Source organism: Myotis yumanensis, unplaced genomic scaffold (assembly GCF_028538775.1).
Source record: "Myotis yumanensis isolate MYYU_CA2020_CCGP unplaced genomic scaffold, mMyoYum1.0.hap1 SCAF_8, whole genome shotgun sequence".
In the NCBI taxonomy this organism is placed as follows: domain Eukaryota; kingdom Metazoa; phylum Chordata; class Mammalia; order Chiroptera; family Vespertilionidae; genus Myotis; species Myotis yumanensis.
In genome coordinates this window covers 881,269-909,250 of record NW_027223759.1, presented here as the reverse complement: position 1 = coordinate 909,250, position 27,982 = coordinate 881,269, and the positions used below count along the sequence as shown (strand labels likewise).

Below are 27,982 nucleotides of genomic sequence, written 5' to 3'. Positions count from 1 at the left end.
TCTGAGGTTGCAGCTCATCAGCACATCTTTCAGGGGCCTCTTCCAGGTAAACGGAGGCAAACTGTGTGATCTTATCGAGCACCCTTTGGACCAACTCCTCCCCCACCTGCAGCGGCGAGTGCTGCTGGGAGCCGCTGTCGAACAGCGGGGCGTTGTGGTCGCCTGGGGAAGGGTAGGCCTGTGGCATCACGTGCCCCGTGGAATTCCTTCCTCTCCCGGCTTGTTTGGCTTCTCCCACGCACGGCGGCGGCTTAGGGAAGGTGCCATTGCCTTCGAAGGCTTCCTTTTGGTGACTCTCATGTAAGGAGGTCACAACCACAGCGTACATTTCCCCCAAAACACTCTCGACTATGTCGTTGGCTACGCCGTTAATATGGGACTGGACGAAGTTTTTGTGTGTTACGTCTGATGTTTTCGCTTTAGAGTTAGATGCCGAGTAGGGGGCTTCATTGAATGGAGGCAGACGGCCTTTGATTCTCATTACTTGTTGGTGCACTTTCCTTAAAACCTCTTTCACTGGAGTGAGCAAGGCAGCCTTTTCTTTTTGCTTGGATTCCCCACGTCTCATAAATATTTCTTCCAAAACCACTCTCTGGCTTTCCTTTCCCACTGCCCGTTGGTTTTGTTCGAACGGGTACTGTGAAAACAGAGCTAACTTGGTGTTTTGGTCCAGCTCTCTTTGTCCTAACAGCATTTCCTTGGGTACAGCTAACGGTGCAAATGCGCCAGGATGGTCTTTTGTGTAAAACTGCAGTTCATTTACAGACCTCTTAGCGTTCAAAACCTTTAAGGTGTTGTTGACAATCTCACTCACAATGACGTTCTCCTGGAAGGAAATATTGTTTGGATGTAGATATGCCCTTTGGATTTCCAGGTCCAAGTCGTTTTTAATAAGCTTCAGAATGACACTGGCGATGACGTCCGCGTATTCCTTAAGGCTGGTTTGGGAGAGGGGAATGGCGGATCCCCGTTTTTGTCCGTAACTCGCAAACGTGGGATCTGCAAGTTCGTGGCTGAGAACAGTTTCCGTTGATAGTTTCAGGACGTTCACATTGGACGCCTTTTGGCTTGGCTCGGGCTCACAGGGCTCCAGGCCCGGGCTAGCAAAGGACTTCTCCGTGGGCTGGGAAGCAAGAGCAATTAATGAGTCTATTCTTTTGGTGGCGAAAGATTCTAGCTGGTTGACGATAGTTTTGGTGATGAAGTGAGCGTTGTCCTCACAGGGGTCAGGGGCGGGCCCCCTGGGGTCTTCCCTCCCTACCACCGTTATCTGACTCGCCACCGCATACGCGGGCCTCACGTTGTTTGACGATGAAAAACGCTCTGTGTCTCCTTCACTCTGTGAGCCCGTGAGCGGGGGCAGCTGGCGCTCTGTGTGTGGGAACATGTCGCAGGAGGGGAGGGGCAGTCGTGCCGGAGGAGCGCGCTCTGGTTTTGTGCTGAGCGTGACGGCGGAGCTGAGGTTATGAAGGACAAGGTCCACGATGTCGTTGGAGATCAGCATGACGTCCGACTTGGGGACAGAAAGCGGTGGGACGATCTCGTTGGCACCCTCTACGGACAGCCCGGCGTCGACAGCCGGATGTTTCCTGGCTGCGAGGCCTCTCGGCATGGGCGTGGCGAAGGCCAGGTTGTTTTGATGCAGCGTTTTTTCATAAATGTCGCACAGGATGCCTTCCATGACATCCTGTATTTGGAACTGCAGCCCTTTGCGATACTCAGTCCTGTTGAACATCCTTTCAATGACGCCTTCCTGCAGACCTGCGTGAAGCTCTTCGTCAGAATCGTGTTTGTCAAACTTGCCTTTGGACGAGACGATCTCTAACACCGTGTTCACGATCTGACTCGCGATCCCTTCGGAAACCACGATGCTGTGCGTTAAGAAAGGACTTTCCCTTTCTTTATCTAACTCGTGTTTGATGCCTTGTAAAATTTTTCTGGCCACTTCTGTTGCGTGTGTGTTTAGTTTATTTAAAGAAAGTTGGCACGAGTTGGTCTTTTTCAGAAAACGATCCACGGACCAGGGAGAAAACCCATCATCCGGATACAGGCCTTTGGCGGACAACGCTTTGCTCAAAATGCTCTTCCCTTGCTGCACAGGGAAAGCCACTGGGACTGTGAACTTGATTTGGGGACAAAAGAGAGATTTTACTTTGTAAGTAGCGAAGGTTTCTAGGTTTGTTAGTATCTCCTGGATGATATCTTCAGCCACGTTTCCTTTGGCGTTGAGTCCGGGCGGGACAGGACACGGATTCCCATCTAGCACAGAGGCTGAGGACTGTTCCGCGCAGGCGGGGACGTGGAAAGAAACGTTCGCTGAAAAGGTGATGGTCTTGTACCTGTTTTCACTGGTGTTTCTCTGCGTCATGGCCGCTGCGTAAAGCTTATGCATCACAGTGGTGACCACATCACCCACCACGATGGTGACGTCGGCCTCGGACACCAAGGGGCCCGTCCTTTGGTCGATGAAGGGGACCCACGTCGGCGCCAGCGGCTCGCCACCCGCATCATGCGGGGCGCCCCCCAGCGGAGGGCAGGAGAGAGAAAGCACGTTTAATTGGTTGACCAGAGCCCCTTGGAAAATCTCGTTCAAAATGTTCCTGATGATGGGCACGATGGGAGATTTCTGTGGCTCCTTCAGTTTCCCTTCAATTTTGTTTAGGGTCCTTTCCAGAACCCACTGCTTCAGAGAACCCGGTTGCGTTTCTCCCCTCGGGAGGGTTCCCTCGGCTCCAAGTTCCTTCTCCGCAGGCGCAGCGTCTTCTAGACACGGGTCTGGCTCGGCCCCTCCGGGCAGGAAGTTCCCGTAGGTCGGCCGGTACCCGCAGGACTCCATGGTTCTCTCTTCGGGTTCGGTGTCGTCCAGCACATCTGAGGACACCACGTCTATAATCAAGTTGATCACATTCTTCAGGAGCTGTCTCTCCGGGGATGGGCTCTTGGCGCTGGCCCGCAGGTCCCCGGGGCTCCCGCCCAGCTCCGTCTGGATGGCCTTCAGGATGGTGCTGGACGCCCTCTTCGCGTGCATGTACAGCGCCGAGCGCAGCAGCTCCTCGCAGGCGTCCACGGCCTCGCTGGCGCCGTCGCACTGCAGGTCCACCTGGGCGGGGGTCTTGGGTCCCTTGCTGATGGGGTCCAGGGCTCCTAGGTTGCCACTGGCAAACCCTTCCAGCTTCGCAAACACCCCATTGAGGATGTCGGTGGCCAAGGCCGTCAGTCTGTTTGGATGCGTTTCTCTCGTGCTCCCTGTTTTGCAGGGCCCGGGAGCAACGGTTTTCGCGTCCCTGCCCGTCTCCTCTCTGTTACTCTCCCGCAGCATCCTGGACACGATGCCGGAGATGATGTCGGTGCACTTGGCCATTTCCTCAATGATCGACTTGAACGATAGGTTATCGATATCCGGGCACTCGGAGGCAGCTGTCATCCCAGGACCTGCGCAGCTGGTGTCCGTGTCGACCCTGCACAGCTTCTCGAGGATGCCGTCCAGGATGGTCTGGGAGAGGAGCTGGAGGTTAGGGTGCAGCTTCACGGCCACTCCCCGGTTCTCACACGTCTTCTCTCGGGGCGGCTGGCCCTCCGGGCGGGCTCCCAGGAGCTTGCACAGCATCTCGTACAGGGTTTCCCCAATGCTGTCCAGCACTTGCAGTTTGCCCTTGCCTTTGAGGTCTTTTCCACAGGGGTCGCTGTGGATGGCACATGGAGTCGCCAAGTAATGGTAAAAAGCTTGTTTCTCCTGCCGACTTGGAAGCGTGGGTGGTTTGCCAACATCGTCCAGCCCACACGCCACCGAAGGCCTTGGCTCATCGGGAGGGAGGGGGACGCTGCTCCGGTCGGAATGTGCGCTTGACAGCATCTCGCAAATGCAAGCCAGCAGTGGGGAGGCCTTGATGTCCTTGCTGAGATCCGCGTCGTCAGTGTCCGCCGAGACCTCTCTGCCTCGGAGGGGCTTGCCGTCGTCGGCTTCCCGCGGGCTCTGGCTTTTCTGGTCGAGTTCCAGCTCCTTCTGGATCGCTTGCAGAACGATGCCCACCACCTTGGTCGTGTAGGCGCTCAGCTGGCGGTGCAGCGAGGACGGCCCTGTGCAGGGCGGTGTGGAGCCCACGTGCAGTTTTGGGTAAATGAGTCCCTTCAGCTTCTTGAACACCGTGTCAATGATGTCCCCCGAGATGTCATCTACAGCCTTCGGCTCACATGACTCAGACCCGAACAGGGACGGGGTTTCAGGGCCTACGTCAAGTGAAGACAAATACTTCACTTTCTTCTCACTGTCAAACCATATTTTCAGTGGTTTTTTATGTGGCGCCTCTTTGGCCACGTCGGGAGTGTGAGGACGGCCCAGCGGAGTCTGCCGCCTGGCGGGTAGGACGGAACTTCTGGGGGTGCCGGGGATGCGGTTCAGGGCCTCGTGGAGGATGTTGATCACGGCCTCGGTTATGTCCTGAGCCACCGTGGTAACTTCTCCCATGGAGAACAGCTGGTCCCACTGGCCCTGAGCCGGCAGCCCTCGGGGCTTCCCGGAGAGGAGAAGGGCGGTGGCGGTGTCCTTGCCGGCCCTCCCGCCCGAGGGGCCCGGAGGAGGAGGCTGCTCCTTGAGCATCTCCGTCAAAATGCCTTTGATCACGTTTGCTGACGCCTCTTGTATTTGGTGCCTTTGGTCTTGGCTGAAGGTCAGCGTGTCTTTAGTTGAGCAGATTTTTCCCTTTAAAACTTCTTTCTTGTGAACACTCGGCCCCTCGGTCTCGGATCCCTCGCAGAACACGACTCTGCTTCTGAGGGAAGCGGGCCGTGGGGGCGGTTTGCTGTCTCTGTCCGGACGCGAGCTCCTCCCTGTGAACCAGCACTCGGGGTCCCGCTCCTGCGATCTCGCCTTCTCGTTCCTCAGAGAGGAGTCCAGCGCGCTCTCCACGAGCCTGTCGATCTCCTCGCTGTCGTCATCGGAGTACAGGACCATGCCCGGCACGTTGATGGGCGGCAGCGGCTTCCGCGGCCGGGGGCCGCTGGCCAGCGTGGTGCCGGCCAGCCGGTACTTCTCCTCCGTGTCAGGAGGGCGTCGGGGCCGGGGGCGTCTGCCCTTGGGCGCCTCAGCCTTGACCGGCTCCTGGTGCAGCTGCGTGAAGATGTCGTCCAGCAGCCGGAGAAAGACCACCGTTTCCTCCGACGCCACCAGCCGCTCGTTGTTCAGTTCAGTTTGGACGTAGCCGAGGATGGTGCTGATGGCTTCCTCGATGTAGCCCACCAGCGAGGACTGGGCAAAGATGCTGGAGATCAAACTCTGTATTTCCTCCTTCACCGGGAAGTTGGCCCCGTCGGGCTCGGGGCCCCCTTTCTTGGCGTCGGCTTTCTGCAGGGACGTGCCCACGGGGCCGGGCATGCGCCGCTGGGAGGGGGGCTTCGCCGCGGACGCCAGGTGGGGAGGCTCGTCCTGCTTACCCGACGCCAGAGCCATCAGCTTCTGCAGGATGGCCTGCACCATGTCCTCGGCCACGTCGCACATGGGCTCCCCGGGGTGTGGCAGGGAGGCCGACGGGGGTCTCCCGCTCGGCGGGAGGGGGCCCTCTCCGATGGGCAGGAAGCTGGGCATCATGTCAACCGGCCAATCTTCCTGCGAAAACATCTCCACGCACCTTTTCTCGACGGCGGACTGGAGCTTCTCGAGCATGTTTTCCACGATCTCGGAAGCCACGGAGCTGATGTCCACGTTGGAGAGAACGTCTCCTAGTTCGGGCTCACTCGGTTCAACGAAAACCTCGGCGGTGACGGAAGAAATGGCGGGAACGGCCTGCGTTAGGTCGGACATGATTTCCTGGAAGATGCTCTCTAAAATCAGCTCCGTTTCCCCTTTCAGGTGGCATTTAAAGTTCACAAAGATCTTCTCCAAGTTCTTGATTTCAGCTTTGGCTTTTTGCTTCGGAAGCAGCGGGCCCTCCAGGCCGTCGGTCTCCGTGGTGGCATCCTTGGACTTCTGGGCGCCTCCCTCGAAAAAGGCCAGGAGGTGGCTGTCAGACTTGCAGCTTCTGAGCTTGGGGTGGGCATAGACCCCGGTGGCTGTCTTATATGTGAGGGTCGTGGTCACGGGTGGGCCGTCCGTGCTGTAGGTCTTCTCGACCACCGTTCTCTCCACGTGGGCAGAAGGCGGGCCTTCCTCGTGGTAGGTCTTCTCGACCACCGTCCGCTCTATGTGGGCGGAAGGGGGGCCTTCCGTGTGGTAGGTCTTCTCGACCACCGTCCGCTCCACGTGGGCAGAGAGCGGCTTCAGCGGCGTCGGCGGGTGCCGGACCGCTATGTCCATGGCGAAGGCACGGGGCTCCCCGGGGAAAGTCTTGCTGGTGGCCGTGGTGTAGCTGCCGTAGGCGAAGCCCTCGCTGCAGGTGCTGCAGAAGCTGGAGCTCTCCGAAGACAGGGAGGACTCCACACCCCTGGAGTATGCCTGGCTTTGCAGCCTCTCCTCATACCTGGTGATGGCTGGGTACAGGATGCTGGTCACTGTGGCCACCACCCAGGCCATTATGTTCTGAAGTATACTGTTCAGCTCGTCAGAAGTCACCTGGGAGGGAGCAGGCAGGAAGGAAAGGAAAATCATGGAGCTACCCTCTCTCTTCTGGGAGAGAGGGTAGCGTTTACCTGTTTTTATAACAAGCCCTGCATCGCTGCATGTCATCGTGGTCATAAAGAGAATAGGTACAGAATCTATTGAGACCTTCTGATTAATTTCAAGTTGGTTTCATCTGTTCTACCATAAAATATTTTTATAGATGTTCCCATTTGATTCACATTCCTGCTGAACTCTCCCTGACCCCAACATTTTATTTTGCTGGGATAGATGACTTTTTGATTAAAAAGAAAGGAAGAAAGAAAGAAAGTCACCAAATTGCTCTCTAGAATCCTAACATGCAAGTATTTCAGCAAGAAGCAGCATCGTGTCTATGACCCAGCAGATTTCTAAAAAGACACCAGATTATTTCTATCAAAGTATTTTCAAAACTGATGTTGTGAAAACACGTGGGTGCCTATAGAAGCACCTGCCTGGCTAACATGTGAGGATGGGAGACATTTCGTCTCTCTGCCCCATTCCTGATGCAGGGATGAGCCTGTGATCTGTGTTGACCACAGCTCGTTGTCACGGGTTATTTGGTAGAAAACCTAGAGTTAATGCTTTGTGGAGATTGAATGCCTTTGTACCCAACAAGAGAGTATCAGTGCAGTGTGTCTTGGGTAGGAAGGCTGAGAAAAGATGATGCGATGGAGGCACCATTAGCTTAGATAGAAAACAAGGGCCGAGCTAGAACTGGGTCTGTAAGAGTCAGGAGGGCAGAGCCAGGGTCGGGAGTTGGAGAACTTCTCCTTTTGAGCTGGAAATATAAACCGAAGGATGTCCATTTCCTCAGAGGTCAGGACAAGAGTAGAAGCAGAACACTCTACGTATCTCTGATGACTGAGAATCTCCTTTGGGCTTGCAAAATCTCGATTTGTAGCCTATCATAAGCTAGTAGACTGTTTTTAAATTGTTATTACTTTTAAGACATAAAGGCTGCAAACAGGAATTGGCAGCAGAGCATGCAAGGCTTTGTATAGGTACAAGGTGAACAATAGGATTCTTGTCATGAGGCTGTTCACATCCCCAACATTGCCTGATGTTAGCATGGCATTCTCCACGTTTCAGGCCAACATTCAACAAAAAGGTAACACGTACGTAGCATACTCTCTCCTGATGCATTTGAGAGTGTTTGGAGGCACCCCAGGGACAGCCATTTTTTTCCTGCTCTAATCATTTTAATTTCCTAGAGATAACTTTTTCACTGATTATACAACATCTGTTGGATGACAGCGTATGTTGCATAATACTTGTCTCATATAATCGTATCCTAAATCAACTAAATTAAGAATAAAATCTAAATTTTCACAGAGGAAGTAATTGTCCTAATCCACTAACACATACAAACTAAGACATTCAATAAATGAGTATATTGTGTTTCTTATAATCAGAGGTAATAGGCCACAGATCTGCAGTGTCATTCTTTGGCTAGGTGGGAGGAAGTGTTTCCAACCTTGAGATGGGAAAAAGAGATATTCCTAAAGTTTTCTATGTAGTGAACTATGGAAAATAGAATCTAGTTTTCAGTTGCATTCTATCCCATTATGATATTAAACTGAGAAATATTCCCTGGAATCAAAGCTTTTGTATTTGCTCCACTTACTGTGAACTGAGCAGGTGTCCATGCGGTAAAAGCATGCCAGAGTACGTGTTGTCCTCCAACCCCTTGTTCTTTCCTACCTGGTTGTGACTTATAAACCTACCCTCCTATCTGTCTGCTGCACATCTCAGTTGATGGGTGACCAGGTGCCTTTTTATGTGACTTTCATGGGTGACTAGCCCTCTTCCTATGAAAATGGCGAGGGACAGACCCAGGCATCCCAGCCTATCAGTCAAGTCTGTACTAATGGTTTTCCATGGGAGGGTGCGTGTGTGTGTCTGATGATGTCCTTATAATGGGCAGGTCCCTTAACACCCCTGTCCCTTCTATCCCCATGAGACCCCTTCCTGCAAGGCCAGCATCCCCTTTGGTAAGAACTCTAGACCCCTACAAAATCCAAGAATTAACCAAAAGGAAACATTAAAGAAGAAAATAAGGGCAAAGAGAGAGACTGATAGCCAGAGAGGATTACTCATTATTTGGTTCACAGCTCTTTTCCTATTATGACCCAGTAGAAAGTATTATTAATATGCTACTTTATCAATGGATTTTATGATACGTACTTTTTTTTGTAGGTAATTCTGTTGCCTGTAAAGTCAAGAAAGGGGATCATTGAGTTATTACTTAAGGCCAAAAATCTATGGAAACTTTTCTCAAATTTCTGATCATTTCTGACCAGTGCCTCCCCTTTATATCTGAGAGTTTTTCTACAGAAACTCAAAAGGAAGAATAAACTTTACTTTTGTCAACCCACCTCCAAGACCCACCCATTTCTCCTCCTCCTCCTGTACTGACCCACATGCTTTATTACTCAGAGGAGTGATAGAACATACCTGCATAAACCGCATAAAACACACGTCTGCCTGAAAATCCCACAGGGAGAGTGTGGGGCCGCGGAGCGGAGAGGCAGGCGGGGAAGGAAGAACATCCCCCTTGTCTACTCCAGCATTTGAGCTTAGTGCTGAGCGGGACCCGAAGACGGAGCCTTCACTACGTCCCGGTGGCACACCACTGTTCACTGTGGACTAGAACTTGTGTAGTTATGAAAATGTTAATTCACAATGACACATGAACGTCCTTAGATACTTACATGTTTGAGAAAAATTGTGGAGGGAAAGCATTTGGGACTGGGTCAGGATCCTGTAGTCCTGTTTATCAGGAAAAGAAAATTACAGTCGGTACCCTTCCCTAGCAGCTTATACAACTGCCATTGCTCCCCTGCAGTGGGTGTCTATTCTCTGTTGTCCCGGCCTAGTTGTAAAGTCTGCAGAAACTCACTGTCATGAAGCGCCAACCCTCCTTTAGCAAGGCAGAGCATGCACCCGCACTCCGCTGTTCTGACCTCCCTGGCCAGCGTCCTCTCGGCTGGTCTTTCAGGTATAGACTGTGGTCCAAACACACAGAAACACTTATAACTCCCTCATGGACCCCGTCTCTGTGCCTCCGAGTCCTTTTTGTGCTGCGTCCTTTGTCGGGAGGACCCTCTGCCTTCCTGTCACGTGTCTCTCAGGTCTCTTTCAGCCTGCGTTAGCCCCCCGGGAAGCCTTGCTCACCATCTGCGGAGTCAGTAAATCTCCGGCTGTTTCTCTCCTTGCCCCGATGTCTTTACCGCACTTATTGCATTGTGCACCGTTATCGGCAGGCCTGTCCCCCCACTTCACGGGCACAGCCCTGCGTGAGAACCCTGGGTTTTCTTCATTCAGCCCCAGACCCGGCACGAATTGGAGCCCAGTACGTGTTGGCGGAGGGGATGAGTGAAAAGACTGCGTGTTTACCCAGTGGCTGGGCTGGTGTTTACCTGCGTCGTAGCCATAGCTCGGTCTCCTGTTTTGTTTTTTATTCCAAGAAGCGTTCATGTCCTTCTGTGTAACACAAGCAACGAAACAAACAGATTCCCTCAGAGGGTTCCCCGGGATCGGAGCCTCAGCTCCATCTACACACTGCCCTGCAGAAATCTAAGATTTGGAGCACATCCCTTACATGTCAGTTTTTGAGATGCCTGTCCATGGTGTGCTGTTTCGATCACATCTGTCACTTACAGAATCTGAAACAGCACAGTTGCATCATAGGAGGGCCACAAGAGCACTCACCCACTTGGTGACCTGTTCAGCCACTGGGACTCAGAATGTGTTTGTACTCACATCTAAGATTTATGACAAAAAGACCCCCTGTAGGACCAGTCCTGGGAAGGCACGGGCGGGTCTGACCCCCTGTAGGACCAGTCGGGGGAAGGCACGGGCGGGTGTGGGGAGCTCCACACACAGGGGCCCTCGTGCTCGCTCTCCTGCTGGAGGACCTGGCTTGAACCTGTTCTCTTCTCCAGCAACAAAAAACGCCCAACCGAGTCAGTGTTCCGGGGGGTCCATGAGAAATTCAGCGCTCAAGGCTCCTATGGAAGACCCCCTGCCTTCGTGCAGAGCAAATTCCCACTTCCCCGAAGGCAGTCAGGTGCTCAGCAAAAATGCCATTCTTTCCAGAGGCGAGACCCCCCAGTGCCGCCCTCGCCAGGAGGAAACGCTGTGTCGGGCAGGGATGCTAGAAAGCCCTTCCCCAGCACCCGCCCCAGCTCCCCTCTGCGTGGTCCCTTTGTGAATGACATGCTTTAATACCAAGGATGGTCTTAGAATGGTACCTCATTCATTACGTTTGTACGTGTGCCAAAAGAAATGTTGTATTCGTCAACTTTTGTAGGCCCCAAATAAGACTGTGAGGATTTGTGAACATTTCTTGTGGGTGAATTCTGAGCGGAAAGAAGAGTGCCTGGAGCTGAGGTGAACGCGGCACCTAGAAAGAAAACGCGATGCTTTTACACAGAGCAGGTCAGACTGCTGGAGCAGGGGCGAGTGTACCGTGTTAATCCTCACCTGAGGGTATTTTCCTGCTGGTTTTTAGAGAGAGTGGAAGGGAAGAGCCAGAGGGAGAGAAACGTCCATGTGAGAGAGACATATCAATTGGTGACCCCCCACATTTGCCATCTCCACCTAGGTATGTGCCCTTGACCAGAATTGAACCCCTTCTGGCAACACTCTATCCACTAAGCCAGTGGTCAGCAAACTGTGGCTCATGAGCCACATGTGGCTCTTTGGCTCCTCGAGTGTGGCTCTTCCACAAAATACCACGTGCGGGCGCATGTACAGTGCGATTGAAACTTCGTGGCCCATGCGCAGAAGTCGGTATTTTGTGGAAGAGCCACACTCAAGGGGCCAAAAAGCTGCATGTGGCTCGCGAGCCGCAGTTTGCCAACCACTAGGCCTGGGTGAATATTAATGAGTAGAATTGATCCAGTGTTCTCCCTGCTGAACTATCACAGTCACTGGATTACCATATGGGGGATTTGTCTGAGTTAAAGAAGTATCTAAAAGGACAGCATGGAAAATAAAATAAAATAAAATAAAATAAAATAAAATACAATGAAATGATAGCATGGCCTTTTTTAATGATCACTGACTACAGATTTCCAGTGGTTCACCATCGGTTCCAAGGAAAAGTCTCAAATCCTTAACTTCTGTTCCTAATTTATTTAATATTACGATCAGCTTAATCCCTATAACTAACCACAGACCATGGCCTGGAACACTTCTCACTTCATTCAGTCTGCAATGAAAAACTTCTAACAACTTGAATGACCAAAGCTGTTGGGTTTTTGTTGTTGTTGTTCGTGTGTTTTTTTCAAAAATACATTTTCATTGATTTCAGAGAGGAAGGGAGAGGGAGAGAGAGAAAGAAACATCCATGATGAGAGAGAATCATGGATCAGCTGTCTCCTGCATGCCCCACACTGGGCATGTGCCCTGACTCAGAATCGAACCATGACCTCCTGGTTCATAGGTCGACACTCAACCACTGAGCCACGCCAGCTGGGCCCGAGGCTGTTTTCTTAGGAAGAACGCTTTCACAGCAAATGCATGGTGCATGAAGAGGAGGAGGAAGAGTGGGAGGAAGGGGACTAACGTTGGGCAGGACCTGTAAGAATGGAGCAGAGGAGAGGGCCAGGGAAACAAAGAGGGCAGATTGGACAGAAAGAGACCACTTTGGGATGCAAACTACAAGAAAGAGGAAGAGTCCCAGATAACGGGTTTTGTTCCTGGGTGAACTGGGGCAGGAAGACGATGCATTTGACTGTGTTGAATTTGAGGTCATCATTGGGCACTGGGTGGAGACGTGTGATGTTTTCTGCTTGTACATTTAAATATGTGTGAGGAAGGAACTTTTCAGGGACTTCCAGAAATCTGACAAGACACATAAAAACTTAATATTATTATTTTTTTGCCCTAGCTGGTTTGGCTCAGTGGATAGACCATCGGCCTCTGGACTGAAGAGTCCCAGCTTCGATTCTGCTCAAGGGCACATGCCCAGTAGGGGGCATGCAGGAGGCAGCTAATCAATGAATCTCTCTCATTATTGATGTTTCTTTCTCTCTCTCTCTCCCTTGCCCTTCCTCTCTGAAGGCAATAAAAATGTACTGTTTTAAAAACACACCAGAAAACCTTTATTGTTGAGAGTATTACAGATATCCCCCCCCATTACTCCCCTCTATCTAGTTCCCGCCCCACCCCAGGCCTTCACCACCCTATTTTTTGTGTCAGAGGTAATGCATACATGCATATGTTCTTTGGTTAATCTCCTCCTGCCCCGCCTTCCCTCTAAATATTTCTTTTTAAAAAAAAATATATTTTATTAATTTTTCACAGAGAGGAAGGGAGAGGGATAGTGAGCTAGAAACATTGATGAGAGAGAAACATCAATCAGCTGCCTCCTGTACACTCCCCACTGGGGATGTGCCCGCAACCTAGGTACATGCCCTGGACCGGAATCGAACCTGGGACCCCTGAGTCTGCAGGCCAACGCTCTATCCACTGAGCCAAACCGGTTAGGGCCTAATTATTTCTTTAATGTACATTCCACTCAAGGGGATATGGGAAATTGGAATGCTGTCTGGCGGGGTTGCTGGCACTGCTTCCTGGGGACACATTTCTTTACTGTAACCTGCTGAGCCATAAAGTGTCAGTAACTTACTCTGCCTGTCACGATACACAGCCATACTGGGACCCTCATTTCCACACTTGGCCAATTTCAAAAGCCACACTCACAAAGCAATCACTCAGGTATTTGGGCTAATTATAACATCTATAATCATCAGCAATCTTACACCATGCTTTATTTTCTAAGATAACCACCATTTTTATAATCAGGTAAAACAAATAGCTTGAAAAAGTATGGTGAAACCATAATTATATTTTTAATAAACAACAAGACAGTTATATTTTTTTCATTTTCTTACCTTTGCCATTGGCAGTACTTGATTTTCTAGTTATCAATCCATCTTTCTATGTGGTACAACATTAAAGAGAAAAAAACATTTATTGGTGACTATACTGGAAAAGATTTTGCCTTCTATGAACCAAATACAGATTTGTTTTCACCCTTTTATCTCCTAATTCTCTCATGAAAATTGTTTCAGGAACAATAGGTCTTACCAACTTTCTTGGACACCTTTCACGGGAATCTCAATTCTAACTATTTTGAAATTGAGTTCAGCATATAGCAATGTACAAATTTGGTCCTCTCCTAATGTCCCATGTGTTGTTTAAATCATGGAGTCCATTCAATGGTCGGTTCTAAAAGTTTAGAGTCACTCAGTTTATTTCAGGGAAAGATAATCCAATCTGCTCTAATCTAATCTAATGCTTAATGAACACATTGCTTAGAATCAAAATAAAATTCATCATCCCAGAATCTCATTTTATTGTAAAAACATTTTACTGTGTCTCTCTGGCCTGCTGGACAAGGAGTTCTCAAGTGCTTGTCTCGCTTATCTTTGTATCCTGTGTGACCCCATTCTCTCATTCTCCCTTCCCTCTGGCTTAGCACAGAGCTTTGCCAGCAGTAGATGCTCAGTAAATATTAGCTGTGATTATAATTGCTAAATGTTTGATTAGGTTAGTTTCTCCTAAATTATAGAATGAGTTTACACAAAGGTAACTCAGCAGTGTCAAGAACAGACCCTGATATTCCTCAATAGTCAGTGCCCTGCTGGTAGTGAAAGAGACAGTTCACAGAGGTGAACGTTCGCCAGGTAAATTAATGTTCACCATACAGAAGTTTGGGACATCATTCCATACCTTTTGTTCAGTACCGTTATCGCGAAACATAGCTGGATTTGATGAGTTTCTGGTAACATTCTTGGATGTACTTGGAGATTGACGATCACCTATTGTCTGTTCTAAACATAAATGAAAGAAAAAAAACACTAGGTTGTTTTTTTTAAAAAACAACAACACAAAACCCAACAACTTATTGAAGTATGATTGAAGTATAAAAAACTGTACTTATTTAAATGTTTTTATCAATTTTAAAATGTCTATAGCTGTGAAACCATCACTTGAAATCAAAATAACACTCCCAATACCCTCAAAAGATTTCACCCACATTTGTAGTCCGTCCATCTTGCTCTTACCATCCCTGAACACTACTGCTCTGTGCCTCTCACACAATGTTATTTTACATGAATGGAATCCTAGAGGATGTACTCTTATTTTTTGCCTGGCTTCTTCCACTTAACACAATGTCACATGTATTAAAACTTGTTCCTTTTTCTGTGTGTGTGTGTGTGTGTGTGTGTGTAACTTTTAAGAAATGCCAAAGTGTTTTCCGAAGTGGTTTTACCATTTTACATACCATGTACCCGTGCTGATGTTCCTCTTTCTCTCCCCCTCTCTCTCTTCCTCTCCGAAATCAATAAAAGTATATTTTAAAAAAAAAGAATGGCTCCCATGCCACACTTCTTAGAGCAGAGACTTAGATAGATCAACCCCCACCCCGTGCCCGATAGGTACCACTGCACTTTCAGAATTCATCTTTTCGTGGAAAATGCCTCCCAACTAGACTTAAATTTATAGGTCTGATCCCCTGACAGTTGTCCCAGCTAGACTGGCAGCCTGGTGAGGCTGAAAACAAGATTTTCCATCTAGCATCTTTTCATTCAATACCACTGAGTTTGTTTTTATAAATATCAGTAAGACCAGCCTGGGCTGCATTAAATCCCTGAGTTTGAGAAGATCACCGTGGGTGAGATAATTGCTTTAGACATTGAGAATTTAGGTTCAAGCTCTACATTTTAGTAGACGTGGGGCCAGTGGTGTCAGCATTGTGTGCGTTGTAAGACCCCTTTGGTGTTTTATGCAAAAGTCTTTGGAATTTAAAAGTGGGATCTGCCCTAGCTGGTTTGGCTCAGTGGATAGAGCATCTACTTGTGGACTGAAGGGTCCCAGATTTGATTCAGGTCAAGGGCGCAGGGTTGCAGGCTCAATCCCCAGGAGGGGGTGTGCAGGAGGTAGCCCATCAATGATTCTCTCTCATCGTTGATGTTTCTTTCTCTCTCTCTCCCTCTCTTCCTTCCTCTCTGAAATCAATTAAAAATATATTTAAAAAAAATAAAAGTGGGATCCATGGAGCTTCAAGATGTATGACCTCGACCTCAGTGGTTCTGAGTGACACTCAGCTGCCCCCAAGGCCGCCCTGTCTCTTCCCAGGTTTCTGAATCCTGATGAGACTCATCGAATTACAGGCTCAGGGAGGAAAGAGTTTGGATTTTATTCTTTAGATGCTAACTGATAAGCACACAGGGATTTAACTGTCACATGTTACTTTCCCCCGGAAATTTAATTGTGGGAGGAGATCAATGTTCCATTTTGAACAGTCTTGTACTTTTGATCGTGTAACATTTGGAGCAGTGGTCGCCAACTGGTGGTCCGTGAAGTCCCAAAGGTTGGCCACCGCTGATTTGGAGGATGTTGAGGCTGCCTGCTGGGTTCGGGTGAGCTCTGACAGACACGTGACATAGTACGGTATGAGATAAATAACTTCACGGTGGCTTTGCAGTTCACGTACTTAATTTATGACTCACTTCAGAGTTTCCTAAAATCGTTTTGAGTATTATAAAATTACTTTGCAATTTGTTAGGTTTCCTGTACCATTTGTTTAATGGCGCTGAACCTTCACTGAATTTTTCTAAAATGATGCTATCGTGTTAAGTTTGAAACACTAAATCAGTAGTTAGAGATCAAATTCTGGTAAGAAACCCTCTCAACCAGTCATTGGACAACAGAGAATAGAGTATGTATCTGCATTGAAGCAAAAGGGGCATCTAAAGCCAGCCTTTTCCCAAATTACCTTTAGTATTTCTTATCTCACTAATCAATTACCATAGCCTCCTTTATTTGGTTTTTGGTCGCCAACCGTGTAAATTGTCTTTATGTCTTCAGAAGCCTTCTTTTTCCTCATTGGAATATAAGCTTAAAGAAATGTAAGAAAACACTTATTTTTAATAATGGTGATGACAGAATTACCCGAGATAGACCCCCTTTTCTAGGCCCGAGGAATTAAATTCTATGCTAATTTCCAGTGGGCCAGTGGGGAGACAATGAGGAGCTGGGGAGATGTGGAATGGAAGACAGACGACAGGTCTTGAAAGAGTATTCCTTCTGGTCAAACGAGGGACAGAGCTCATGGACCCAGACAATAGGGTGATGAAGACCTGGAGGGTGGGTACCGGGCTGGTGGAGCAAATGGGAAACATCTATAATAATTTCAACAATAATATGTGTGTGTGCGTGTATACACACACACACACACACATATACACATATATATGTATATACACACACACACATACACACATATATATGTATACACACACATATACACACATATATATGTATACACACATATACACATATATGTGTTACACACATATACACATATACACATGTATACACACACATACACACACATATATATCTATACACACATATATATGTATACACACATACACACATATATGTATACACATATACACACATATGTATGTATACACACATATATGTATACACACATATACACATACATGTATACACATATACACATATATGTATACACACATATACACACATATATATGTATACACACACATATGCACACATATATATAATCAAAAAGAAAATGTGATATATATATAAAATATGGACTATTATTTAGCCATAAAAAAGAATGAAATCTTGCTACTTGCAACCACATGGATGGACCTTGAGGGCATTACGCTATGTAAGATAAGACAGACAGAGAAAGGCAAATATCAGATCATCTCTCTTCTGTGTGCAATCTAAAAGTAAGTAAATAAGCCAAGTTTATAGATACAGAGAACAGGTTGGTGGTTGCCAGAGGCAGGAGTGGGGGGAGGGAGATCTGCATGAATTATTTTTTTTAGTTTAATAAAAAATAAATAAATGAGAGCCAGTGTTTTCTTCTGGCCGAGAGGAGAGGCCACCCCAGCTCGAGTAGACAGTGCAGTTTCCTCTCTGTGGGGAGCGCACCAGCCTGGCCACTGCAGTCCTGAGACGGGCCCACAGCCCGGCATAGGCAGCCACATCCATACTTACCCCTTGTTTGTGACGGAGGAGATGCTACTAGCTCCCGGCCCTCACCATGCAAGGCGGGGGTGAGGGGGGTGGGGGGTGGGGGGGGGTGGGGGGGTCCTCACAGTGCGCTCAGGGGGTTCATTAGAGAGATGACAGCAGAGCCATCCGTCCCCACCAGAGCAGATCCCCTCAATGGGCCCTTCCTGCCCTCTCTGTGCCCCTGGAGCCGTGTGCTTGGGGGGGACGACATCACTCCCGAGCTATGCTTTCATGTCATCTGAGAAACATGTTGCCTCCAGAGCATACATTCACCTCTAACCTACTTCTTCACAAAAGGGGGATTTGAGGTAACAAGGGTTTAAAATGCCCACTTGAAACTCCTTTTCCTACTAAGTGAGACAGTTCCCAGTTGATGAGGAAGGAATATGTATAGTTACTGAAGTGATTTCTGAAGTGGGTCATTGCTGTCATTATCCCAATGAGCTGAATCGATTGAATTAGCTCATTCAGCAAACATGCATGTAGTCTATACGTACATACATGCATAGAGTGCTAGGTGCCCGAGAAACACCGAGGTTGCAATGTGGGGGCTGGTGAAGGTGGCTGGGAGTCTGTAACACGTGGGTCAAGGATGGCACAAAGCAGCCCTGGCTCGTGTGGCTTGGTGGGTTGGACCATCGTTCTGTGCACCAAAAGATGGTGGGCTGGGTTCCAGGTCAGGGCACATGCCCAGGTTGTGGGTTCGATTCCCAGTCGGGCATTGTACGGGAAGCACCCGATTGATCTTTCTTACATCGATGTTTCTCTTTCCCTTACTCCCTCCCTCCTTCTCTCTCCCTCCTCCCTCCCTCTCTCCCTCCCTTCCTCTTTCTAGGATGAATTAAAAAATAAAATAACAATGTGGCTTGAATGCATCAAAAAGGAAAAAGAATGACCCAGGGTACTACAGGGCCTCCAAGGAGAGGGACGCGCCAGCTGGGTCTGTTGAGGACAGCTTTCTGGAGCTGACTTCACAGCCGGGCTTGGAGAGCTGGTCAGTGAGCGTGCAGACCAGGCTGAGGAGACTCGGGAGGGGAGGCCTGGAAATACGGGAGGTGATGTGTGTTTTAGGAGCGGCCTTTCATCTCACTTGATTGGATAGTGAACTGACTTGAGTGCTTACTGTGGCCAGAACGTTTAAACACGAGTGTGCGCTGTCACCAAAGGACGGCAGTGAGGCTCAGGAGTGAAGTGACCTTCCAGCTATTTGCCTGGGAGGGACGCCGTAAAGCGGGGCGTGGACTCTCGCATCTGGCTCAAGAGCCTGGACATGTTAGCGACTAGATCACAGCTGCCTTCAAGGAGACACAGGAAATACAGTAGAACGTCAGACTTGGTGAGGACTCTAGACGGCGATCAATGAGAGGACCGGCTGCCTACGAAGGCAGAGCTCCAGTGAGAGGCCCTGGGCTCCTTCAGTTGTGGGGCCGGGAACAGAAACAATCGGGAGAGCTGAAAGCATCGGTAGGTCGTCGTTTAAAAATGGGTTTGAAGTGGGTTACGTGGAGAGCCGGTGGAGACAGTTAGGGGCTTACGGGGGTGACACAGGTAGGCTCTCACCTGGACACAGGACCAGCGGGCAGAGGCTGGCTGGCTGGGATGCTGTGCTGATGGCTGCATGGGGAGTGACCGTGTGTTCCCGATACTACAGGGTCACAGATCATTAAAACGAGTCTACATCTTTGTGTTCTGGCCATGAAATATTCATGTTATGAATTAAATTGACGTGATAAAGTCCCCAGTAGTTTTATAACGTTATCTATGAAAGGAATCCAGTAGAGATCGGGCCTGGCCAAGTCGTGGCCTGATGTTCCTGCCTTAAACTTTCTCCATGTCCTTTTCCCCTCCCATTCCCTCACTCCCCTTCCCGCTCTCAGTCCGCAGCCCTCCTCCTTCCCTTGCTCTGTCTCCGGTACTGACTGCTGTTCTTTCTGGCTGGCGACATCACAGAAAACTCGGTTGGCATATCCTGGCCTTTATCTTTCACGCAACTTTTTTAGGTGTTAGCAGCGGTTCTCAACTTGTGGGTCGCGACCCCTTTGGCGGTCGAACGACCCTTTCACAGGGGTCGCCTAAGACCATCCTGCATATCAGATATTTACATTACGATTCATAACAGTAGCAACATTACAGTGATGAAGTAGCAACGGAAATAATGTTATGGTTGGGGGTCACCACAACATGAGGAACTGTATGAAAGGGTCGCAGCATTAGGAAGGTTGAGAACCACTGTAGCAGCAAAGAAGACAGGACTTTCCGTCTAGAGAAATTGGTTAGAATTGCAGCGTAGGCAGCCCTGTCTACTGAACCACGCTGTAAGGTTATTTTGGTGTGTTTTTGCACACATGTCTACTCTTCACCTTGAACGGAATAGGGGAGCGTCTAGAGCTGCGCCTGGTACAGAGCAAGGAGAGCAAGCCCCGTTTTACAGGAGCGTTTCCATCCACACACACAGCAGCATGCTCTCCACAGCGGCACCTCACCGCGAGCGCTTACATTCAGAGCACGCGCCCTCCTGTCCCCTGTAGTCTGGTGTATTCTTCCCCGTGTCTTCTCTTCTGAGGCCATTTTGTTGCATTTTTTGTAAGTGATAAGCCATTTTCTTCTCTAAAAGAACTTGTTTCTGAAACGTTAAAGAAAATGCATTGGTTAGCATCACCTGGCCATGGAGAAGCGCAGAACACACACGAACGGTTCGAGGGCACCTGGGACACGAGCTTCATCCTGGCGGGTGGCCGGTCAGGTTGTTGGGGCGCCGCCGGGCGGGGAGCCGGGTGCGCTTCCACTTGTGCTCAGACGCGACTGGCACACACAGTTCACTCCCCGCAGGAGTTCGGGGACCTGGTCCCGAGTCCGGTCGGAAGGGGCTCTGACTGCCTAGCGCCCCGGGAAGCTGAGGGCGTTTTAATCACCTTCCATGGGCGGGTGGGTTTTCGAGGGACTCACCCACCGTCACTCAGGCCGGCCCGAGGGAAACATGATAGAACCCTGACATGCGACTTCCTTTTGTGAACCTCCAAGCTAGGAGTGGCCCTGGAGGTGCCAGAAAGGAGGTAGCTGCCCAGAGCAAGCCCCCCGCCCTCCTCAGGTGGTTCCCTAGCAGAGAGCGGAGCAGCACCTGCATGTGGCCAGCGGCCTGGACCACAGCCAGGACCGTCCCAAAGGGCCAGGAGCACCGGGCTCCGGGCCGCCTGCCCCGCCTGCCCCGCCTGCCCCGCCTGCCCCGCCTGCCCCGCAGCCACTCTGGGAACTTGCACTCCCCGTGCGTTGGGTGGGGAAGCGGGTGGGGGGGGGGGGGTGGCGGGGGGGGGGGGTGGGGGCGGGTAACTAGTCCCGGGTTAGACACGGTCTGGCTCCATCTGACACATTTTAAAAAGCAAGACCACACCGATCAAAGGGTTTCTAAATAAATCATCTCCATCCAAGAAAAACAACAACAATGAATAGTATTTATAAGAAAAAGATTCAGCACCCCAAAAGGCAAGTTCATGGTATCGAGCATCCGCTCAAAGGCAGCTAAGCATACAAAGCAGCAGGGAACAAGGAGCCATAAGACAAGGAAATAAATCAATCCCAGACGCTCGCAGAAATACCGTGCACGAGGCGTGCCTCTGGGAGGGCGTGTGCCCGTAGTTCATGGCGTGGTGCCGGAATTGCCAATCCTTTCGCTCTCTCTTTTTTAAAACAGATTGAGACGCAAAATCTTAAAATATTATATCTGATTTAAAATTAAAAGCATTTACTCTGAAATTAACTGATGGGTGAAATGGAGAACTTTCCCCAAGAAATTTTGATTCTAAGAAAAAATCAGTCCCATCACTGGTTTCCTGTAGGAATTCCAAGTGTGGCTCATGGTGTGGGACCGTCAAACCCTGGGCGGTGCTTTCTGTACTGTAGTCAGAACCCAGTGTGGCCAAGGTGGGAACCGTGTTCATCGCTCGGAGCTGCCGCCGACCCCATTCGGGGCGACACACTGCAGCGCACATGTCCCTCAGAGCCCACACTAGCCTCCACCTGTACCCCACAGAGGGGAGGCCACACTAGCCCCCCCCGGAACCCCGCAGAGGGGAGGCCACACTAGCCCCCACCTGTACCCTGCAGAGGGGAGGCCACACTAGCCCCCACCTGTACCCCGCAGAGGGGAGGCCACACTAGCCCCCACCTGTACCCCGCAGAGGGGAGCCCACACTAGTCCCCACCTGTACCCCGCAGAGGGAGGCCACAGCTACCTTCCTGTACCCCTCAGAGGGAGGCCACACTAGCCCCCACCTGTACCCCGCAGAGGGGAGGCCACACTAGCCCCCACCTGTACCCTGCAGAGGGGAGGCCACACTAGCCCCCACCTGTACCCCACAGAGGGGAGGCCACGCTAGCCCCCACCTGTACCCCACAGAGGGAGGCCACACTAGCCCCCACCTGTACCCCGCAGAGGGGAGGCCACACTAGCCCCCACCTGTACCCCACAGAGGGGAGGCCACACTAGCCCCCACCTGTACCCCGCAGAGGGGAGGCCACACTAGCCCCCACCTGTACCCCACAGAGGGGAGGCCACACTAGCCCCCACCTGTACCCCACAGAGGGGAGGCCACACTAGCCCCCACCTGTACCCTGCAGAGGGGAGGCCACACTAGCCCCCACCTGTACCCCACAGAGGGGAGGCCACACTAGCCCCCACCTGTACCCTGCAGAGGGAGGCCACACTAGCCCCCCCCCCCCGGAACCCCGCAGAGGGGAGGCCACACTAGCCCCCCCCGGAACCCCGCAGAGGAGAGGCCACACTAGCCCCCTCCCCCCGGAACCCCGCAGAGGGGAGCCCACACTAGCCCCTGCCTGTACCCCGCAGAGGGGAGCCCACACTATCCCTGGCCTGTACCCTGATGTGGCAGAGGGGAGGCCACGTCTACCTTCCTGTCGCTCTCCTCCCGGTTCCGCCGCCGCTGCTCCTCTATTCGCGCTTCTCGCTTCACGTCTTCTACGATTCTCGTGAGCAGCAGCATCTCCTTTGTCTTCCATTCCTGGAGGCACAGAGTTGCTGTTAGTGTGCACTCCCAGCCTTTGTCTCTGGTCCGCCACCACCCGGCAGATGCGACCAAGTCAGGGCCCCAAAAGCAGGCCCCGGGCAGTGAGCGTGGGCACTGGCCCCAAAGGGGGCTCCTTCCTCCGGCCCCGGTGGGAAGGCAGGCGGAGAAGTTGGCATTTCCCCCCCAAAGCTCCCTCCTCACATTGAGGTCTCCAGACCATTTAGTGTCTAGTTGTCTGGCCAGTTGAGTGTTGACTTAGGAACCAGGAGGTCAGGGTTCGATTCCCCGTCAGGGCATATGCCCGGGTTGTGGCCTTCATCCCCAGTGTGGGGCGTGCACGAGGCAGCCGACCCATGATTCTCTCTCATCATTGATGTGCCATCTCTCTCCCTCCCTTCCTCTCTGAAGTCAATAAAAATATATTTAAAAAAATCTCTAATACTTACAATAATAATCTACACTAATAAAAGACAAACATGCAAATTGACCTTACCTTTGCTATGGCTTAAGCCACGCCCACCAGCCAATCAGAGCGGCTATATGCAAATTAACCCAACCAAGATGGCGGACGGCAGCCATGGAGCTGGAGCGAGCAGGAGGCTTGGTTACCCCAATGATGGAGGAAGCCAAGCTTCCCTCCCGCCCACCCTGGCCAGCTCTGAGCTCCTCTCAAGGCTACAAAGTTTCAATTATAGAAGGTAAATAAATCCCAGAATAAAAATTAAAAAAGGAGAGGCTGGGAGCTTCCGTCGCCAGGGCGGCTTGGCCAGCCTGAAAACGGTGCTCAGTCCCTCACCCAGACTGGCCAGGCACCCCAGTGGGGACCCCCACCCTGAAGGGGGTGTGACTAGCCTGCAAACAGCCATCAGCCCCTCACCCAGGCTGGCCAGACACCCCAGCGGGACCCCCACCCTGATACGGGACACCCTTCAGGGCAAACCAGCCTGCCCCCACCCATGCACCAGGCCTCTGTCCTACATAGGAATAAATGATGTCTGTGACGTTCACAGTCATGGCTCTCGGGGTGGACAGGCCTGTGGAGGCCCGTGGAGCCGAAATGTGAGCTCCCAGTGGGTGCAGCCGCTGCCTGGGGGAGCCAGGAGAGGTTGCGTGTGGGCATGGGACCCAGGCCTGGCATGGCGTCAGGAGGCTGACAGCTAAGTCACTTGTGAACGAAACCCCACACCCGCGTCTCACCTCCTCGATCTTCCTGCGCAGCCCCAGTTTCCTGCGCATGTGGTCCCAGTGCCGCCGCTCCTCCCGGTCCATCCAGAGCCGGCGCTGCTCCTCCGCCAGGCGCTCCCGGTACTCCAGCTCCCGGTTGATCATGTCCAGGTACCTGCAGCGCAGGCGCGGGTGAGCGGCTCCCCTCCATGCCCCCACCCCCTTCCAGTGGGCACCAGTGTCTGCTGCGGACAGGACCACGGTTAGAGGGGGAGCAGACCCCGTGAAACCATGGGGCACCGTGTTATTCCCAACTCAGCCGCTCTGAGGGTCTGTGTTTGCAAAGAAGACTGAAATAACCGAGAACTTGATTTCAAACAGAGGAAAAAAGATCAGTGTTTCCTAAGAAAAAGTTGTATTCCAGGTTCCCAGGGTCTTACAAAGCCTCGAACACCTGGAGTCCGGTCTCAGGTATGTCATATGCTTACAGAACCACCACAAAATAAATCCAGCGGACATGGAAGTCAGGCTGTGCCGCCCAACCCCTCACTGCATGGAGGAGGAGGGGGAGGAGGGAGGAACCCACACAGGATAAAGCCCTTCCACTTCCTAAGCTACGGGCTGGGCCGCGAGGAGGTAAGACCTGAGCGCTCACACCGTCTCCTTTATGCACCTCTACGTCAGCGTTAAGGACAGTTTAATCCACCTCCATCTTTGACTTTGCACTGACTTCTTCAGGTTTGTGCCGTCGGCCCTTAAAGATGAGCCATAAAAAGCTGCTGCTAGCGGCTCAGTGTGTGAAGAGGCCCTTCCTCCGGCTGCAGCCAGGGCTCTGAGTCCCAGTCTCTCCTGCCCTCAGCGTGGACGACCTCTCGGATTCCCAGAAGCCCTAGCGCTTCTGGTGGGAATTGCGCTTCCTTCCCTGGGCATCCACGTTCCCGATGTCTGTGCCGCTGGGTCTCCCTGCCTCTCTGTACCGAGGGCAGTAGTGGCGTTAAATCATGTCGACTGCGTTAACACAGGCCCGACTCCAGTTCTTTCTAGTATTTCCCCAGCTTATTGGTGTGCACGGTGCGCGCACACACACACACACACACACACACACAGGCAGCCCCTCCAGCCCTACCTGTGCCGTATGAGTCGCTCCTGGTCCCTGAAAGATGGGACCGGGTCCATGAGCATCCAGTTTTGGAACTGGGTAACTTCAGGGCGTCCAGGTAGCTGGTTGTTGTCTTGTAGTCGATTGACTTGCCTTGTAAGCATTTTCTATTAAAATAAAAGCGTGCGCCGTGCACAGACGCTTATCTCTGTGCGTGTACAGTGTAAAGCTTACCAGAAATAGGACGTCCCATTGATACGCCTTTTTCTATTCAGTAACCCCCCTGTACTTCCTAAAGAGCTCATTCTGTTGAACTCCATCAGTGTATTTTGCATCCATTACAGACGCGGGAAACTGAACCAAAGGAACCGTTTCTCCCTGAGAAGGGAAGACAAAGATCATCCCTTTCCAGCCGCTCGATGCCTGGGGAGAGGGCTCGGGGCCTCCCTGTCAGGGCCAGTTGGGGAGTGTTCGCCTTTCCTTTAGGCTCTATTTCCGGGGGTGAGACCTCCCTGCTCCTACTGTCGCCAAAGAAGCCAGGAGGCTCACAGTCAGGGTCCAAGGGCAGCCAGGGGACCTGGGGCCTCGCCCGCCGCTCACACTAACGCCGAGCCCCACCAGGGCACTGGTTACCAGTGGGGCCTGTGGGGGCTCTCCCTGCCCCGCCCACCAAAGACCAGAACCTGGCCTAGCCCCTCACCTCCTCCCCCAGGCTATTGGTGGCCGCCTTGATAGAGTCGGCCTTGGCCTTCTTGGAGCAGAAGTTGAGGTACAGCTCCATCGTAGCTGGCACCTCCCCTCCTAGTCCCTGGTCCTGATGGGACCTGAAATGGCCAGGGCCCCGTCTCCAAGACCCCACTGTTGCAGAGTTCCGAGTCAGAATGTGGGGGCCCCAGAGGGCAGAGCCCTGAGCGGCCTGGCCCCTCTGGCTTGAGGCTTGAGCACCCAGAGTTGGGGAAATCAGTCCTAGGCCTGGTCTGAGAGGCCGAGAGTTAAAATATCATTTCTTTTGAAACCAACACCAGGCAGATGAAACGTAATTGCTTTGGCCTCTTTGTCAGAAACAAGGGCTGCTCCACTTTCTTACATGGACCCCCATGTCTGCCTTTTCCCTTCCATATAGTTACGTCTTCATTATTTTCTGTCATTAATGACTCACAGTTTACGTCGCAGAGAGAGCGAGCATCTTCTGCTAGATCCCCCCCCTCCCCCCGGGCGTTTTACATTTTGTGTATGATAATGGCAATTAAACACCGTTGTTAAAATAGGACTGATCTGATTTTGCTATTTTAACCTTTTATTCTTGAACTTTGCCATACTCATTTACAAATTTTAATAATTTCTTTTAGATTCCATGGAAGTTTTTGTTGAAACAACTGTCCTCTCTGTAAAAGGTTTCCTCCTTGCTTTCCTGTGTCTCTGTCTGTTAGATTTTGGCTTCCTGCAAAGGCTCGGCCGACGCCCGGGAGGAGAGCTGGAAGTGGGAGTCACTACCCTGTTCCTGATTCCTCAGCAAAGAGCCAGGCTTCCTTCACGAGGAAGATCCAGGCTGTGGATGTTCTTAGATTCACGTCATCAGGTTAGGACGGTGTCTCTTACGGTCCACCTGCTTTCTTGAGGTGCAGTAGGCATTTAAGACCTGCTTGCAAGTAACGTGTATAATCCCTATGACGGGACCGGCCATGGGCAAGCGCCCCTGATCCATCACCACAATCAAGGGGACGATGCATAGCTAACGTCTCCCAGACTTTTTGGGTTTCTTTTTATTTTTCGTTTTGCAGTAAGAACACAGTGAGAGAGCTGGTTGGTTAACACATTCTGAGTGAACAACACTGTATTGTTGGGCTGTATTTCCTTGGGTGAGGCCTGCCTACCCTGGCTGTAAACAAAGGAAGTGAAGAGCCACACGGCCAGGGTTGAAGGGCCCCCCCTGCAGACAGCACGGAGGACCTGGGGTCCCCCACCAGCCAGTGGCAGCTGACGCTGAGCCCCCCAGGGCGCCCCAAGTGCCCGGTTACCACGTGGGGCCTGTGGGGGGTTCTCCCTGCCCTGTCCACCAAAGACCAGGGCCCTGGCCCTGCCCTCACCTCGTCAGACAGGCTGCTGGCAGCCGTCTTGGTGGAGGTAGCCCTGGCTGCCTTGGAGCAGGAGCAGAAGTACAGCTCCATCGTCGCCCGGCCCTTCGCCTTCCCTTCCCTTGTCCCGATGGGACCAGGAGTGGCAGGACCCCCGTCTCCAAGACCTCACTGTGGCAGAGTTCCAAGTCAGAATGTGGGGGCCCTGACGGGCAGAACCCTCAGGGGTTGGCCCCCTCTAGCTTGAGGCCTGAGCTCCCAGAGTTGGGGAAATTGGTCAGTTCCAGAGCCTGGTCTAAGGGTCCCACAGTCGAAATATCCTTTCTCTCTGAAACCAACACCAAACCAACAGTCCAACCAAACCCTGAATCACGACATATATATCTTTGCTGGTGCATAGCTGGCTAGTTTCTCCTGGCCTCCAAAGAGCTATGAGTCCAGAAAACAAAACAAAACAAAACACCCCAGGAGTGATTGTACTGCCTGTTCCAAGGCTAGAGGCCTGGCTTCCCCCTGTGCCCCCACAGACTATGAGCACACCCGACCTCAGGCTCCCCCAGCCCCTCCCCATGCAGAGCTTCATAACATACATTGGCTCCCTTGTGGGAATGTTGCCTTCCTCCTCCCCTCCTCCCCTCCTCCCCTCCTCCCAGTAGTTCCCTCTTTTCCTTCTAGCTCCCTTCTCTCTTCTACTCCCCCCTCTCGGCCTCCTTTCTTTCTCCTCTCAGCCATTTGGCCAGAACTTATACAAGGCCTGACTCCCTTGGCCAGTCATCGAGTTGGGCACCGGGAACTCAGCAGGGACTGAAATATGACCCTGTTCTCCTAGGAGCTATGTAAGGACATCGGGGTAGCGGCTGTACCTGATTCAGGAATTTGGATTTAGCCTCTTGGATTCCTTAGCCTTGCTGTTCCCTGTGATTCCTGGGCCATTTAGTAATGATACCTACCGTTTCTTGAGAATATACTAACTCCA

At 51.4% G+C, this 27,982-nt stretch overlaps 1 protein-coding gene across 1 annotated transcript in view; it reads right to left on the bottom strand.

The window, feature by feature from the left end:
* The window catches only part of FSIP2 (fibrous sheath interacting protein 2), a 50,593-nt gene extending 23,494 nt beyond the window's left edge, over positions 1-27,099 (bottom strand). Inside the window, exons 1-9 of the mRNA XM_070423239.1 lie at positions 27,019-27,099; positions 25,632-25,745; positions 24,959-25,098; positions 23,866-24,007; positions 22,552-22,662; positions 20,144-20,270; positions 10,837-10,976; positions 6,139-6,544; positions 53-6,045 (exon numbers count right to left, since the gene is read on the bottom strand). Coding sequence (XP_070279340.1) covers positions 53-6,045; positions 6,139-6,544; positions 10,837-10,976; positions 20,144-20,270; positions 22,552-22,662; positions 23,866-24,007; positions 24,959-25,098; positions 25,632-25,745; positions 27,019-27,099 — 7,254 coding nt within the window. The remainder of the gene's footprint in view (positions 1-52; positions 6,046-6,138; positions 6,545-10,836; positions 10,977-20,143; positions 20,271-22,551; positions 22,663-23,865; positions 24,008-24,958; positions 25,099-25,631; positions 25,746-27,018) is intronic.
* Positions 27,100-27,982: the final 883 nt, after the last annotated feature.